The sequence below is a fragment of the Sturnira hondurensis genome, unplaced genomic scaffold, assembly GCF_014824575.4.
Source record: "Sturnira hondurensis isolate 20B ecotype Veracruz unplaced genomic scaffold, ASM1482457v3 Scaffold0015056, whole genome shotgun sequence".
NCBI lineage: Eukaryota > Metazoa > Chordata > Mammalia > Chiroptera > Phyllostomidae > Sturnira > Sturnira hondurensis.
The window spans coordinates 4,768,157-4,783,776 of NW_028087687.1; the positions used below are offsets into that span (position 1 = coordinate 4,768,157).

Here is a 15,620-nt window from a genome sequence, read left to right on the forward strand (position 1 = left end):
GTGAGTTGTTATTTTTCAAGGACTTGTCTTTTCATCTCTTTAAAGAGATCTACAGGAAGGAAAAATATCTTTTTAAATTTCTGTTTCTTTTTCTACAGTGCTACTTGATTTTTTTCTACTGAAAAATGGTTAATGGTAACATTTTATTCAACAAATAGCTTATTATCTCACTAGAAATATAATTTTATAAACTCTGCTAATTCTTAGGCAAACTGAAATTTGAGAATGGCTTACCTAAGGGACAAACTGTGAGTGTTCTTGGACAGTCTAGATTTGTGACGGTTTAGCCTCAGCCCTTACAGCAGGGAGGCCCTCACCCTGTCCCCTGGGTTGCTGTGCCCTCGACGAAGCTGTGGGCTGCCTGACGACACTGGGGACATGTTCTCTTCCTCCTGTCATTCCCAATCCCTCAGTGGTCTCATCTTGCCAGTGTAATCCACCCGCATTATTCGGCTTCCTGGCTTCCTTTGTCAAGCCAGTCATTTAGTTTATTTCTTTGCAATGACCTTTTCCAGCATGTCTGGATACACGCTGTGGGAAACTGGAGCGTGTTTTTTCCTTTGTTTTTATCTCCATGTTTTTGCTTATTGCTCTTAACCTTCCTAGCCATCGTCATCCGTCAAAGTCCTATACAGATTTCAAGACCCATCTTTTCATTCTCCTTTGAGAATCTTTTATTTTCTCCACCTCTGACATATGAACAACAAGATGCGAGGGATGTTACGGGGAAAATAAGTTGAAAGTGGGGAGGCCGATCGGGAGTGTGTGCCGTAAGTCAGGCGTTCACTTCCCAGGTGTCGGCCGCAGAGGCCAGTGCGAGTGTTCCGAGGAGAAATTTGGAAAAGCACAAAAAACGAGCTGTCAGAGTTCGGTATAACTGTGATTGATTGGATATAGCATTCATTTATTTAGGAAATATTTATACGATACTGATGTTGTGAAAGATGATGAGAAAAACAGACATGTAACCTGTATTCTGTGTGGGCAGTTGGTATTAATCGAAAGCACACAGTCAATATAAAAATTGCCATTTAAATGATATTTGGTGAGTGTCATAAAGGAGGAGTTCAGGTTGCCGGTAGCTTCAGTCAGGGTTGCCTGCCTGGGTGGGAATGAGGGCCTGAGGGAGGAGGCCGGTCAGAAAGTCTCTCTTGGGGAGCGTGTCTTAGGCTGAAATGTGCACATTGCAGGGGCATCTTTCCTTGCAAAATATATCAGGCAGAAAAAAGTGAAGAACCGTATGATTTCACTTACGTGGGATATAAAACTGAAAGTAACAAGTGAACACACCAGACAAAGAAAAACTCACAGCCGGCAGCATGGTGATTACCTGAAGAGAGGGGGTAGGTGGTGGCAGAAGATGATTCGGCTTTGGCCTGTGGGCAGGGAGCAGGCTGACAGGCTGGCCGAGGGGAGAGCTCCGGTTTACGTGGGTGCAGAAGGACAGCAAAGGTCAAAGACTGCTCTACGTACGACTTACCTGACTAGAAGGGTGCAGTTTTAATGGGCAGACAGAGAGGGAAGGTAACGTTTTCAGGAGATAAGTGAGTTTTATAAAGTTGAGCTGCTGATGAGAGAGTTATGTGCACTGCTGATGACGTCCGGTATCTGAGAGGGGTTGACCGAAATGAATGAGGAAGAAAGGGGCAGGTTTGAGAATTCTCTGCGTTAAAATTGGCAGTGGAAATAGCAAGAAAGGACTTTTCTTTCTTAGGGAGGGAAGATAAAAACAGTGGAAAATAATGAGAATACGTTACTTTGTAATTAGTCATTTCTTGACATCCTTCTCCTTTTTCTGCGGGGTCGCCCACGCTTCTCCCTAAATCAGAGTTCTGATTTCAGTGTTGGCTGTCTGCGAGAACGTAGGAAGGCCTTCAGAGCATCAGTGTTTCAGAGGACATTGAAAGAATGAGTAGGATTTTGGTGGGTATGTAAAGGGGTGAGAGACTGGAGCAGAGGCTGTGGAGGAAAAACTGTCAACGAACTAAGGAAGTTCCACGATAGTATAGTCTGTCTGTCTACCAGCAGAGGGTGAACCTCCAGGTGCAGTGTCACATTGCTGATGGTGACTGTCCCTTACTGACTGTCTCTTACACATCTGCTATGGGTGACGGTTTACTGCTGGGAAGAATACGAACTTGGCACTTGTTCTCTGCCTGGAATGGTTTAGTACTTTCTTCTCCTTGAATTTTCTTTCCAGTACAGGGCCTGGTAAACATTATACCCTTAGTAAATACTTGAGTTTGTGGGGTAGTCATTATGCCATATGGTTTAGGAGGGTCCAGGAAAATGAAGGCAAAATGACTTTCTTGAGCAAAATTATGATCTGCCTGTATCATTTGCAAATAGCCACGTCCATCTTTTTTCACTGCGGAATAAAAAGTAAAGAGATGCTACTCTGAGACTAAGATCATCATCAGGGCATCAAGTAACATGGAAAATTGATACAATTCAGCGGTCTGGTTTCTTAGATATGTTCTTATTCATAATACGTAAGAGCAGTCGTTTTGCAGTAGTTCTGTTACAGTACCTGCTGTGGCCAGCAGATGCCTGCAAACACCATAAAATCCTTTTGACCAGATTGTTTTAAAGAACATGCTGCTGGCTTTTTTGGCCAGTCTAGTATGGTGGTTTGTATTTGATTTTTTGCCTTTTAATTCCTGATGAAGAGAATATTGAAGACGTTTTACTTGAAAGGAGCATTTATATTTTTTTCCTGAGGATATTAAGTGTATATGAGATTATATGCCTATACTATTTGTATGTCATTTAAAAAATTAGATTGAAATCATGAAAGAGAAGCTCATGCAAATGTTGTACCATTTTTTTTCAGTAAGATCAAGAGAATTTTATTTTAATGTGTCTTCTTTTGTGTATCTTTTTCTGTAACCAATCCAGGAGAAGTATTCCAAAGGAATGATTCCCCTATCTGCTATATCTACTGTACGAGTTCAAGGAGACAACAAATTTGAGGTTGTTACAACACAAAGAACTTTTGTTTTTAGAGTGGAAAAAGAAGGTAAGATGATTTCTTTGTTCCCAGGGAAACACTTGTAGACATTCATGTATTTCTGATCATTCAGAGGATTAATAAACCAGTTAAGCTAGAAATGTCAAGAAATCTTTAAATTCATTGCTTTTAAATAATGTGCAGTTTATATTAATGTTTTGAATGCCATAAACAAGTTGACAAGTCATTTGTTCACTGTTCTTGCTGGCACCTAAAACTTAGTGGGAACCTCCTATGTGTCAGGGACTCTTTTAAACTCTGGGTATACAGCGGTGGGAAACGCACACAGCTATCTCTGCTCTGATGGAGCTCTCCTTTCAGCTGTTGTTTTGATGATGCAAAATAGTTACTTGGTATGCCAAATCAATTTTTCTAGCCGTGAAAAGGTTGGTTTTATGGAAGTTTTCACAGGGCAGGTTTTAACTGAACACACACAGGCACAGTAATCGTTCTCACATAGATTTTGGAGCATCTTTTATTTTTCTTGAAATTTTTCCCCTGCAGCATCTGCTGTAGGTCACTTGAGGGTGGAAATTGATCTAAAGATAGTTTGGGGATTCAGTCTACACTTTTAAGTCTTCTCTGTCTTTTTGGGTGGGAAGAGGGAAGGAGACCAGGGCAGTTCAAAGTTTTCTATTGTATATTTTGGTGGACTGCCAATAATATAATTCGTATAAAATGTACTATTTTTAAATAATATAGGTAAAATTGTCTTGATTAATTAAATCGGATTTTAATGTATTTTGAAGCCCACTTTTAGTATAGATTATAACAAATTGATTTTTAAAAGTATTTTTACTTCTTGGCACTTAATTATTGGAATAATGGTAATATAGAAAACTTACTGAATACAAGCTGTGAGCCAGAAAATCAAAATGCTTCATTTTCACAATAGTTTTATGAGGTATATAGGTATTACAATCACTATTCTATTTTACACGTACAAGTATTTACCTTTTATAAACTACAACGATATTAAGTGTTATGGGACAGTATTTATCTTTTTCAAACTGTCGGATTCCTAGAACATACACTTGGACATGGCTGGTAGAAAACATTCAAACTATCTGTCTTTCCCTAACTATCATATATTCCTAGAAAGCTCCCTGCATTGCTTGGGATAATGAGTAAGTCCCAGTTGCTGTTGACACTGGAGCAGCCTTTGTCAAACTGGAATTACTGCCCACTTGTGAGATCAACTTAGTACTTTGTGATGATATCAAAAGAACCAGCCCCCCACCCTCCAGGAAACAAAACAAACACAAAAAACGAATAAGAAATGCCAGAGCACTGCGTTTCCAGTTAGCGCCGTATTGGGGGACATACCGATGTGCCTGTTGCATACATGGAATGTAAACAGTTTCTTCCTTGCTATCAAGAAACACCGAGAGTGTTCACCTGGAGCAGGGTGGACACGCCACGCCCTGTAGCCGAAGTCTGGCTCTCCGCTTGTTTTTGTAAATGAAACCTTGTGAAATCGCAACTGCTCTTTCTCGCTGACATGGCATTTTATGGCTGTTTTCTGTCTCCATGGCAGTGCTGAGTTGTTGCCGCACAGACGCCATGGTTAGGAACCCCGAGATATTTACTGTCTGGCCCTTTACAGAAAGTTTGCCCACCCCCGTCTTCCAGAGCATGTTCTGGAGACTTGCCTATGTGAGAAGCCGCTTTTCGCGATTCATTGCCTAAAGTTCAGAAAGTTGTGATACTCGCTACAGAACTGGAGTTTGAACTCGGTTTTCTCTTAGGCTACTTCTGAAAACACATGGCATTGCTGCTCTTGGCCGGCTGGCCTGGTGATCTTCCCTTCTGTTCTGGTTCCCCGAGCCCCAGAGGTGCCACCTGCTTCTTTGAGGTGCTTCTCACCTTGCCCTTGGCCTCTCACAGTGAACTTCACATATGCCACACGGCCTGCATTTTAAGATGGACATACTAAATAAAGTTTCCAAATTGTGTGAAAGTCTGTTTAACCCTATGTGCTTGCTGTGGTTAAAAGTTAGACACACATTTTATTTGAGTAGAATCGATCAACCCACATGTGTTTATAAGTTGCAGGTTTATAATTGTCCCTTAAATCCTTCTGTGATTCACAGTTCATTTCTGAGATGTGCACTTAGTACAAGAATTTCATGAACTTGGCTGAAGATTATTTATTAAGTCTTAGATCTTTAGTTTTTGAAAGCATGAAAATACTATTGTAGTGAGAAGAGAGACTCTATTCACATGGGCTACTGAATAAGTTTTCATTGAAAGTCATTTTTGCATAGTAACAACTCACATTTTTAAAGATATGTGGATGTAGAGGTGTGTGTGTAGGTATACGTATATGTAAATGGTATACGTGTGTCCATATATTTAGTATGGAACTTTCAGCCGGATGCTACATGGGCTTTATTAAGAGTATTTTTCCTTCCATGTATATATCTGATTATTTTTTACTTTGTGGGAACTTCAGAAATTACTCATATGACATATTTGACTTAATGAACTTTAAGCCAAATTAAACTTGGCTTCAATCTATTCCTCATAAAGACCGAAGTTAGAACAGAAAGGGAAAATGCTTTCATGTCCTAACAGAGGTGACTTCTTTGTTTTCGGCAGAAAGGTTCTGAATACCCTGCATGCAGTGGCTCCCCTCGTCCCCCCGAAACCTGTGCTGCTGTTTCCAAACTGCTGCACCGCCCACTGCTGAGACGGGGTTACCCTTGGGCGTCTTCACCCCACACATTTTCAAAGTCTTCAGTTCCCCTCTGTTTCCTAGAGCAGTGTTGTTGTTCTCTTGGTTGAAAGTGAATTATACTGAAGCGGTAACATTTTAGAAATGCTCTTCCTCGTGTGTGAAGTTCAGTCTGATTCTTTCTGTCCTCAAGCAGAACCGCCGGGACTGGTCATAACGGCTAATGACCTCTTTGTTTAGTTCTGTTCCCTTGGCACCTGCCGTCACATGTACAGGTGTGCTGCTTCAAAAAGCAGGTGGTGTTGGGGTGGTTCTCCTAGTTAAAAGAGGACTTAATAATTCTGCATGGTCGTTCCTATTCCAAAGCCGTTGTCGACACTGGCTCTCAGTTGCAGGTTCACGTTCCTCTCCACCCCAGCCAATTCCAGACTCCCGGGAGACAGGCAGGCGTGTCCTTCCCACCATGTTTCTGGACAACATCGTACAGCCCTCCAGTGGTGGCTCTGACACTGTAGAGTTTTTATTGAATTATTATTTATGTATTTGTTTGTTTATTTATTTTTAAAGAACACTTGGGATAAAAAAACAGAAGTTCCCCTTAGATGTTTTGGGCAAGCTGACTCACCTGTCTTAAAATCATCAATGTTATAGAAGTAAGGCATGGGGCATTTACTCCCTGGAGGGAGAGCCAGGGGAATTGAGAGCTCTCTGCCGTGTCCTCTGATAGACTTCTTATAATATAATAGGCTACAAACTGCAGAGTCACTTCTGCCTTTTTCTCATGCATATATCACATCCAGTCCATCATTGAATCTTACCACTTTGACTTTGGAAATATGTCTGTCTTCAGACCAGTTCTGTCTCCTCCACTGTTACCACTCTGGTGCAAGCCACCACTTCTGTCTGGATTGTTGTAATAACCTCCCTTGATCGACTATAGTCATATTTTCACTACATCTGTCAGAGTGGTCATTGAACAAGAAAGGTCATCCCAGGCCACTTCAGATGCCCCGCTGTCTTTCCATTTCCCTGAGAGTGAGGTGCTTATGGTGTCCAAAGGCCCCTAGACAGTCTGGCCCGGGTTTCTCTGTCCATGTCCTCTCCGTGCTCTCTCTCACTCACTACATTTCCACTGTGGGGACCTCCCATTCTGTGAACCTGCCAAACCTGCTGTTTGTTGCCTTGGAGTTCTAACACTTGCTGCCTTTTTTTTTTTTTTTTTTAAATCCTGGAATGCTCTTCCTCCAGGCGACTTCTTGACTTGCTCTATTACTGCCTCTTCCTCTAGGGTTTTGCTCAACCCTCACCTTCCTAGGCTTTTTCTATTACCCTATATAAAAGAGCACTCCCTGTGTCCCTCATCTCGTTCTCTACTTTATCCTGTTGCACTGGTCACTGTGCCATGTACTTTTGTGTGTGTCCTTGCCTTCCTCTTGTCACAGGAATGTGAGCTCCAGGAGAGTGAGGCCAGGACCTGTCCTGTTCCCCCTTCGGTCCTGGTATTTAGAATAAGTCTTGGAATATAGTAAGCATTCAGTAAATATTTATATGAATGAATTGTTATTGATTATAAGAACAACCCTGGCATGCAATACTTCCTTCTCTAAAATCAATCACGAGTTACATGGTGGGATTTTTTTATATTGTATATCATATGAAATATACGATATAAAAATACAGTATTATTATAGTACATCAAAAGTAAGGGTCCATCTAAACTTGGTTAGATTATGTTATTAATCTGTCACACAGCCCTTGTCTAGTAATACTTAGTGTAATCAATCCTTTGTTACTAGTATTTATGCCTACTGCTAAATCCAGTAGTTCGGAGAATATTAAGTCTGTCCTGTTGATTTTTTTTAAATTTCCTTTTTTGAGTCGTATACCATAGTTGACCTTCCTGAACACCTCGAGAACTGATTGGAGGTTTGAGGGAATTGCTGTTGTTTCTCCTACTCCCCCCCGCCCCCCGTTTTGTTTCCCCTTCTAAACCTGAAATGTTCTACTTTAAGCAAAGCCATATCCAGGTCAGAGCATTCTCTCAGAAGGAATGGTGCATGGACACTTGGTAAATATTTGTTACTGGAAAGAATAAAAGTACCTTGGTGTGGAGAGCCAGCAAGAGCTAGCACAGCATCTAGCTTTGCCCTCGATACTTTGCCCGAGGGAAAAATTATTTGTTTTGGAATATTGTGATTTGCCAAAGCATATCTCCCACGTCTAAGGATGTGCATGTCGTGCGGCCGAATATCGAATGCAACTTGTAATCTATTTTATTGTTTGAATTTTCTGTATCATTGTTATATCTTCATTGGCATGAATTATTAAGAATAAGCTGAGTGTTACTATTAATTCCTAATTGTCTTTATGACTATTCGCTTCCTATTAGTTGATGAGGCCCTTGGGAGCTAGATAATTCTTCTAGGCTATAAGGGGACCATTTGCTGAGAGGCAGCCTTAATGTGCTGAAGTCCAACAGATGCAATTGCCTGTTTCAAATTATTTTCGACACTGAGATCTCTGTTCATAGTAATCTAGAAGGCACACACACTTTGGCCCAATACATATAATTATAGCCAACATTTTAAACTCGGTGGCTTACGTGGATTAACACAAACACACAAGCAGAAAACATGTATATGTACTTGGCAGGACTATTACATGTGAAACTAATGATCACAGGTAATAACCAAGTTAAATGGAAAGCCTGCTGTTGTTACTGAAAATGTAATAAATTACCATAATGCAGCTTGGGTCTGTTTATGTAGATGCAAAATCTAGAGTAGCTGCTGCGTGTTGACATTGACTTAGCAACTTGAATATTTTTACATCTTTTAGTTTATGACATGATGCTGGGGTAGTTCGGTAAATATTTTGTCCTGATACATAGGAACAAGCACCTTGCCTGGGGATTATGTGATGCCTGCAGTAGTCATTGTTGAGTGACTTTTTAGTAAATAACTTTGGTCATTAAAGATACAACTGACTCTTGTTAGTAGTTTTGAAGGTGACGAGAATGAAGATAATTTTAAAATTTAGACATATGAAAAAACTGATTCTAGTAGTTTCAAAGGTGAGCAAATATGAAGAAAGATAGTTGAAAATTAAGACTCATATTAGGAAATAACTTTGGATTCATATTTTAATGTGACCAAGTCTAATATGGAAACTTACTTCAATTTACAATGAAGTTATTCTGCCCAGACCTGTTGTAGAAGGATCTGAGTTACTGTCCGATTTCCCAAGCTTTGGGAAAGAGTATCTTTCGCCTTCTTCAATGTTTTTCCTACCTGGAATTCACTGTTTTTTTCCTTTTGCCTTGATATGCTCCATTTATTTTCTTTTTTTGCTAACCCATTTTCCAGGCTCATAGATAGAGTTGTAATTCAAGGTTGGTTTGTTTCTTCTTCATTTACATTAAACATTTATCCACATCCATGTGTCTTTTTTGTATAAGTGATATTTGCTTTCATGCTGCTGTCAGTCTCCCTCGATGCTCATGCCTGGACACTGAGAACCCAGGGGAGTTCTGTTAGTAAGATGGAATTTGCTACCTTCTTTGCCCAATCAATACACGACACCAAGGTAACTGTTCTTCTGAGTAATTTATTTCTTTTGCCAATACCCATCATACATATTCAGAACCTCAGCTACTTTTTACTCCTCTTAATGTCTTGACTTTTTGTGTGTTCTTCTATTTCCTTTTTCAATGCACTTTTAAGTCTCTCTCTAGCCTTATTCCTAAATCTCTGAGCTTCTTTTTTTAAATATATTTTATTGATTATACCATTACAGTTGTTCTATTCCCCCCTTCATTCCCCTCCACCCACAGACTCCCTCCCCCACTATTCTCCTCCCCCCTTAGTTTATAACCCTGTGTCTCAATTTCTTTAGATTCTGTATTTCCCCCACTATTCTCGCCCTCCCCCCTATCTATTTTCTACCTATCATCTATGCTATTTTCTGTGCCTTCTCCCCCCTTCTCCCCCTCCCACCCGCCAGTTTCTAACCCTCCATGTGTTCTTCATTTCTATGGTTCCACTCCTGATCTAGCTGTCCTCTTGGTTTGCTTTTGTTTTAGGTGTGGTTGTTAATAACTGTGTGTTTGCTGTCCTTTCACTGTTAATATTTTTCATCTTCTTTTTCTTATATAAGTCCCTTTAGCATTTCATATAATAAGGGTTTGGTGATGATGAACTCCTTGAACTTGACCTTATCTGAGAAGCACTTTATCTGTCCTTCCATTCTAAATGAAAGTTTTGCTGGATAAAGCAATCTTGGCTGTAGGTCTTTGGATTTCATGACTTGGAATACTTCTTTCCAGCCCCTTCTTGCCTGTAAGGTCTCTTTTGAGAAATCCGCTGACAGTCTGATGGGTACTCCTTTGTAGGTGACTGTCCCCTTATCCCTTGCTGCTTCTAGGATTCTCTCCTTCATTTTGGTCTTGGCTAATGTAATTATGATGTGCCTTGGTGTGTTCCTTCTTGGGTCCAACTTCTTTGGCACTCTCTGAGCTTCCTGGATTTCCTGGAAGTCTATTTCCTTTGCCAGACTGGGGAAGTTCTCCTTTATTATTTGTTCAAATAAGTTTTCCACTCGTGGCTGTTTCTTTCCCCCTTCTGGTACCCCTATAATCCGGATGTTGGAACGTTTAAAGATGTCCTGGAGGTTCCTAAGCCTCTCCTCATTTTTTTGAATTCTCATTTCTTCATTCCTTTCTGGTGGGATGTTTTGTTCTTCCTTCTGGTCCATTCCATTGATTTGAGTCCCAGTTTCCTTTCCATCACTATTGGTTTCCTGGACATCTCCCTTCATTTCAATCAGTTTAGCCTTCATATGTTCCTCTAATTTGTGACTGTAGTCTACCAATTCTGTGAGCATCCTGATAAATAGTGTCTTAAATTGGGCTTCTGAGAGGCTGGCAATCTGTTGGTTGCTTAGAGTTATTGGCTCTGGGACTTTGAGTTCCTCTTGCGCCATCTCTTGGGCTGTTCGTGCCTGTTAAGTAGCAGGATCGGAGCCCTAGGTTTTCACCAGAGCAGGGCAACTCAGTCACTGGGTTGTGACATTGTATGTGGGGGTGGGGTCAAAGAGGGACAATGGCTTCCCACCGCCGCCTGCTGCCATGACCCCCACCGGCACTGCAGCCACCACCGTCACCGGGCCCACGCATTTAGTTCCACTGCACTCGAGTGTGCCACGGCTGTCAGCCCTCCACCACTGGGTTTGTCCCCTGGGGCCTGCGTGGTCCGTCTCACTGCGCGCGGATGTGAGACCTTGGTCAGTCTGCCCCGCACCCCTACTGGCTTTGGTCTGCCTGTGCGCCTAGCGCCTAGGTCGGGGGATCTGTCCTGCCCGACCCAGCTCTGTTGCTGGTTTTGCCTCTCTTACTGTCCCCGTCGAACGGTTCGTAGCTGTCGGACTTCCGTATAATTCTGTGTTCTGATCTCTGGGTGTGTTCTAGTTCTCCAAAACTTTCGTTGTAGTCAAACTTGGTTGTGGGAGAAGGCACAGTGTTTCCACCTATGCCTCCATCTTGGTGGAAGTCCTCTGAGCTTCCTTTTTGTCCACCTATTGTCATTCTAATTACGTCCCTTTCCTGCTAAGAATCCTGAAATGGTTTACCTTTGCATCTGTAATAAAGACAAAATTCCTTACATAGGCCCTGGAGAATCTCTAGTTTTATTTCCAATTATTTCCTTGTGAGCTTAAAATTATAAATAATGTTTGTTTATAAGTTAGTCCCTGAACAGATGGTGGTTCTGTCTTTGTTCTTGTGTTTTCCTCTGCTTGCTTTGAGTTGTAAGTTCCACTTTTTCCTCTCCTCTCCAAGACACCAGTTCTTTTTAACCGTTTTTTAGTTTTCAGTTACAGTCGATTTACATTATTATATTGTTTCTGGTGTACACCCCAGTAATTAGACATCATACAACTTACTAAGTGATCATCCCAATAAATTTTGTACCCATCGGACATCATACATTGTTATTAAAATGTTATTGACTATATTTCTTATATTTTACACCCCAGTGAATACTCTGTAACAACCAATTTGTACTCAATCCCTTAATTCCTTAATCCCTTCACCTTTTTCACCCATTCTCCCCACCCCGTCCCATCTGGCCACCGCCAAAATGTTCTCTGCATCTGAGTCTGTTTCTGTTCTACTTATTTGTTTTTTAGATTCAGTTATTGATAGATATGTATTTATTGCTATTTTATTTTTCATGTTGTCTTTTTTCCTTCTTAAAGAAGACCCTTTAACATTTCATGTACTATTGGTTTGGTGGTAATGAACTCTTTTAGCTTTATCTTGTCTGGGAACTTCTTCATATATCCTTTAATTCTAAATGGTAGCTTTGCTGGGTAGAGTAATCTTGATTGTAGGTCCTTTCTTTGCATCACTATGAGTATTTCTTGCCAATACCTTCTGGCCTGAAAAATTTCTGTTGAGAAATCAGCTGATATTATTATGGAAGCTCCTTGGTAGGTAAGTAACTGCTTTTCTCTTGCTGCTGTTAACATTCTCTTCTTGCCTTTTTAACCTTTTGGGTTTAATTTTGATGTGTCTTGGTGTGGGCGTCTTTGGGTTCATCTTGTTTGGGACTCTCTGTGCTTCCTGGACTTGTATGTCTACTTTCTTCTCCAGGTTAAGGAAGTTTCCTGTCATTATTTTTTCAAATAGGTTTTCAAGTTCTTGCTCTCTCTTTTCTCCTTCCAGCAACCCCATGATGTGAATGTTGGTACAGTTGAAGTTCTGTTCTCTCATCTGAGACATGTTTCTTTATCCCCTCATTTTGGCAGCCTTCCTGTGTTTGTTTCTATGTATTAGGTAGCTGCTATGTCTCCTGGGCTTTCCAAACCTCAGTTTTGTCTTTTCAGTTGCTTTTCATTCTCAAGTCCTACCACAAATACCCCTTCTTTTTATAGTCCCAGAAACAGTTGTCTGACAGCTAAAAACACTGGATTCTTTTAATTTTAATACTAACGTACTTCATACTCTTTGGCAAATCACTTACCTTCATTGAATTGATTTATTATTTGATACCATTTGTATGACTCTTTGTACTCTGTGTTCCATTTTGTGTTCATATCTAACTTGACTTATAGCTTTGGTTGCTCTCTGGGGATGACATCCAATTCCTGTGCCCATGACATATTTTGTATATGAAGGTCACCTAGCTTTTGTGGGGAAGTGAGAGACCCACATTTTAATTTAGCAAATGAGTTGTTATTGTTAGTGACTCTGGTGAGAATGGGATGGATAAATGAATATCAGGGCAACGTACCATTAAACAGAGTATGTTCTAAGGGACAGAAGGGAAGATTTTTCTGGGCATCCAGTAACTTAATTGCCAAGTACAATATTTTAACTGTTTGGTCTCATTATTACTTTCTTCTATTAAAAGAGAAAATTCAGTCTCATGAGTAATCCTAAAGAGTACTTCTTAAACATGAACGTGGAAACATGTCCTCTGGGGATCTTTTAAAAACAGGATGATTCTGATTCATCGTGTTTGGAGTGGGGTCTGAGATTTTTGCATTTCTAATAAGCTTCCAGGTGGGGCCAGTGTTACTGGTTACAGGACGACGGAGCAGTGTGTGGTATCTCCTCTTCCTTACAGAACAGGGCTCTCGGCCCTGCCTGCAGTAGCATTTAGTGTGGTCATGGGAAAGAATCTTTGAATTACCTGTTGTAAAGAGAGTAGAGGCCTCTTGTTGCTATGTGCATGTCATTTATGTAAGAATGGATATGTATTTTCTCCCATCTTCGTTTTCAGAGGAGAGGAATGACTGGATGAGCATACTATTAAACGCACTGAAATCGCAGTCCCCCTCGCAGTCTCAAACAGTTGCTGCACCTGATAAATGTGGATATCTTGAATTGAGAGGTTACAAAGCCAAAATTTTTACCGTGTTAAGTGGAAACAGTGTGTGGCTCTGCAAAAATGAACAGGTAAGCTGCGTTACAGCAGTTGCAAATTGCGGTTCATTGATTATACTAGCAACGGTGCCTTGTTAGACTAATTAGTGTTTTTGCTACAGTCTTGCTTTTGCCTTGAGTACTCCACTAAATATAACAGAGAGTTGTTTTGTTGACTTTTCTCAGTTATTCAGTAGCAAGAGAGTAATCTACGTCAGACTGCAGGCTAGACATCACCTTTTTAAGGGACTGAGGAAATAGAATCATTGAAAATAATTTTTGAAAAGTATTCCCCAGCTGAAGAGCGATTATTAAACAACACGAGAGAATGATTAAGAACACATTCGACATTACAGCTATTGATGAAACAGGCCCAGTTCCGCATCAGTTGTGTTTCTTTTCCTTTTTTTTTTCTTTTCCGTTTTTGTGATTTGGTGACAGAAATCTACAGAGTAGGCATGTATTTTTCGTTAGTTTATACCATCTTGGCTTTTTTTGGGGGGGGGGATATGTTATTTACTAGTCGGCAACTAATTTATTAGAGGTAAGTGATTGATATATACACATTCACACATATGTACATACACACATCATCACATATATAAATAAAATAGGCGTAACTTGTTGACTTATTGAATTCGGTTAATATTGAAGGACTCAATAGAAAATTTAAATGTTTTGAGGAGACTGATGTTAAAATTCTATGAGTTTCATTAACTTTATGTAATTCCGTAGCCATTCCTTTCCCTATCATATCTTGATTCTAATATGTATAAGAAATTCTTTTCTTACCTCTTTTGGGGAATTCTTTCTTACTTAATCTTTCAGCTTAGAATATATTCAATGCTTAGTAATTATTTGTGGAATCAAATGGTGTGCTTTGAGTAGCTGATCAAAAATGAACTCATTTTATGATTCATTTCGATGAGTTTTGATATGGTGAAATATGAATGCTGACTGTTTTCAAAACAAAACTAGAGATACCAACTCAAAACAAACAGCAATAGTTTCAAAAAATTAACTGTAGATCTTCATATAAGCCATCCTCTGACCTTCAGTGGAAACTTACTCATTACGTTTTCCCAGGGGATAAGATTTGTTAGCCAGTTCACTGTGGGCAGCATTCGTTGAGCCCTGTTGGTGTGTTAGTAACTCGGGGGTAGGTAGCATATTCCTCCAGAATAGTGATGTGTAGCTTAATAATGTGTGTGAATTCCGTGTGAACATTCAGTTTGTAAAGTAAGATGATTAAAACTTTTCTTGGCATGGAGATTAAAAATGCCTCATTTGCATGTATCAGTATGGGAGTTACTCTGCCCAATGAATACCACAAGTTAATTGAGGTGTTCGTCTTTTACTTGCACAGACTCGAAGGGCCTCAAATTATCAGCATAATTACTTACATGACTTAGATTGGTTGAGTTTGTTATTCTCCAAAAGTAGAGTGTTGTTAAGGTTTTATTAATATTTTCCGAATAGAGGGAGGTTAGGGAATTTTTATTTAACATTAGTAACCGAGCATAAAATGGATAATTATGACCATCATTTGTTTTTGTTTTTAAATTTTATTTATTGATTTTAGAGAAGAGGGGGGCGGAGTGAGAGAAACATCAATTTTGTTGTTCCTCCTACGACCTTGGCATGTCGGGACAGTGCTCTCACCAGCCGAGCTACTTGGCCGGGCTTGACTGCCGTTTGTTGAGTACCAGCTACTTGCTAATTATTTATAGACATTCTTTTTCATCTTTTTCACAAATGGAGGGGGAAGATATTCTTATCCATGATATATAGATGAGGAAAACAAGGATTAAGTAACTCGTTTAAGGATTACAGTTTATTATGCAGAGTTTAATTTAAAACTAGAATTTGGTAACTGTCAGCCTAGCTTCTCAGCTGCTATACAAAACTATCTTCTTAAAGTGTGTGTTGAAAAGAAAATATGTGGCCTGTGACCTTTCAGAAATAGACTCAGATCCTTTCCTTGAATAATTTAGTTGCCTAGAAGGTTC

At 40.0% G+C, this 15,620-nt stretch overlaps 1 protein-coding gene across 5 annotated transcripts in view; it reads left to right on the forward strand.

Moving 5' to 3' along the window:
- ARAP2 (ArfGAP with RhoGAP domain, ankyrin repeat and PH domain 2) overlaps positions 1-15,620 on the forward strand; it is a 164,172-nt gene that overhangs the window by 37,962 nt on the left and 110,590 nt on the right. For all 5 annotated transcript variants that reach the window (XM_037064361.1, XM_037064360.1, XM_037064364.1 and 2 more), the window contains 2 exons: positions 2,899-3,019; positions 13,469-13,644. In XM_037064361.1, coding sequence (XP_036920256.1) covers positions 2,899-3,019; positions 13,469-13,644 — 297 coding nt within the window. The remainder of the gene's footprint in view (positions 1-2,898; positions 3,020-13,468; positions 13,645-15,620) is intronic.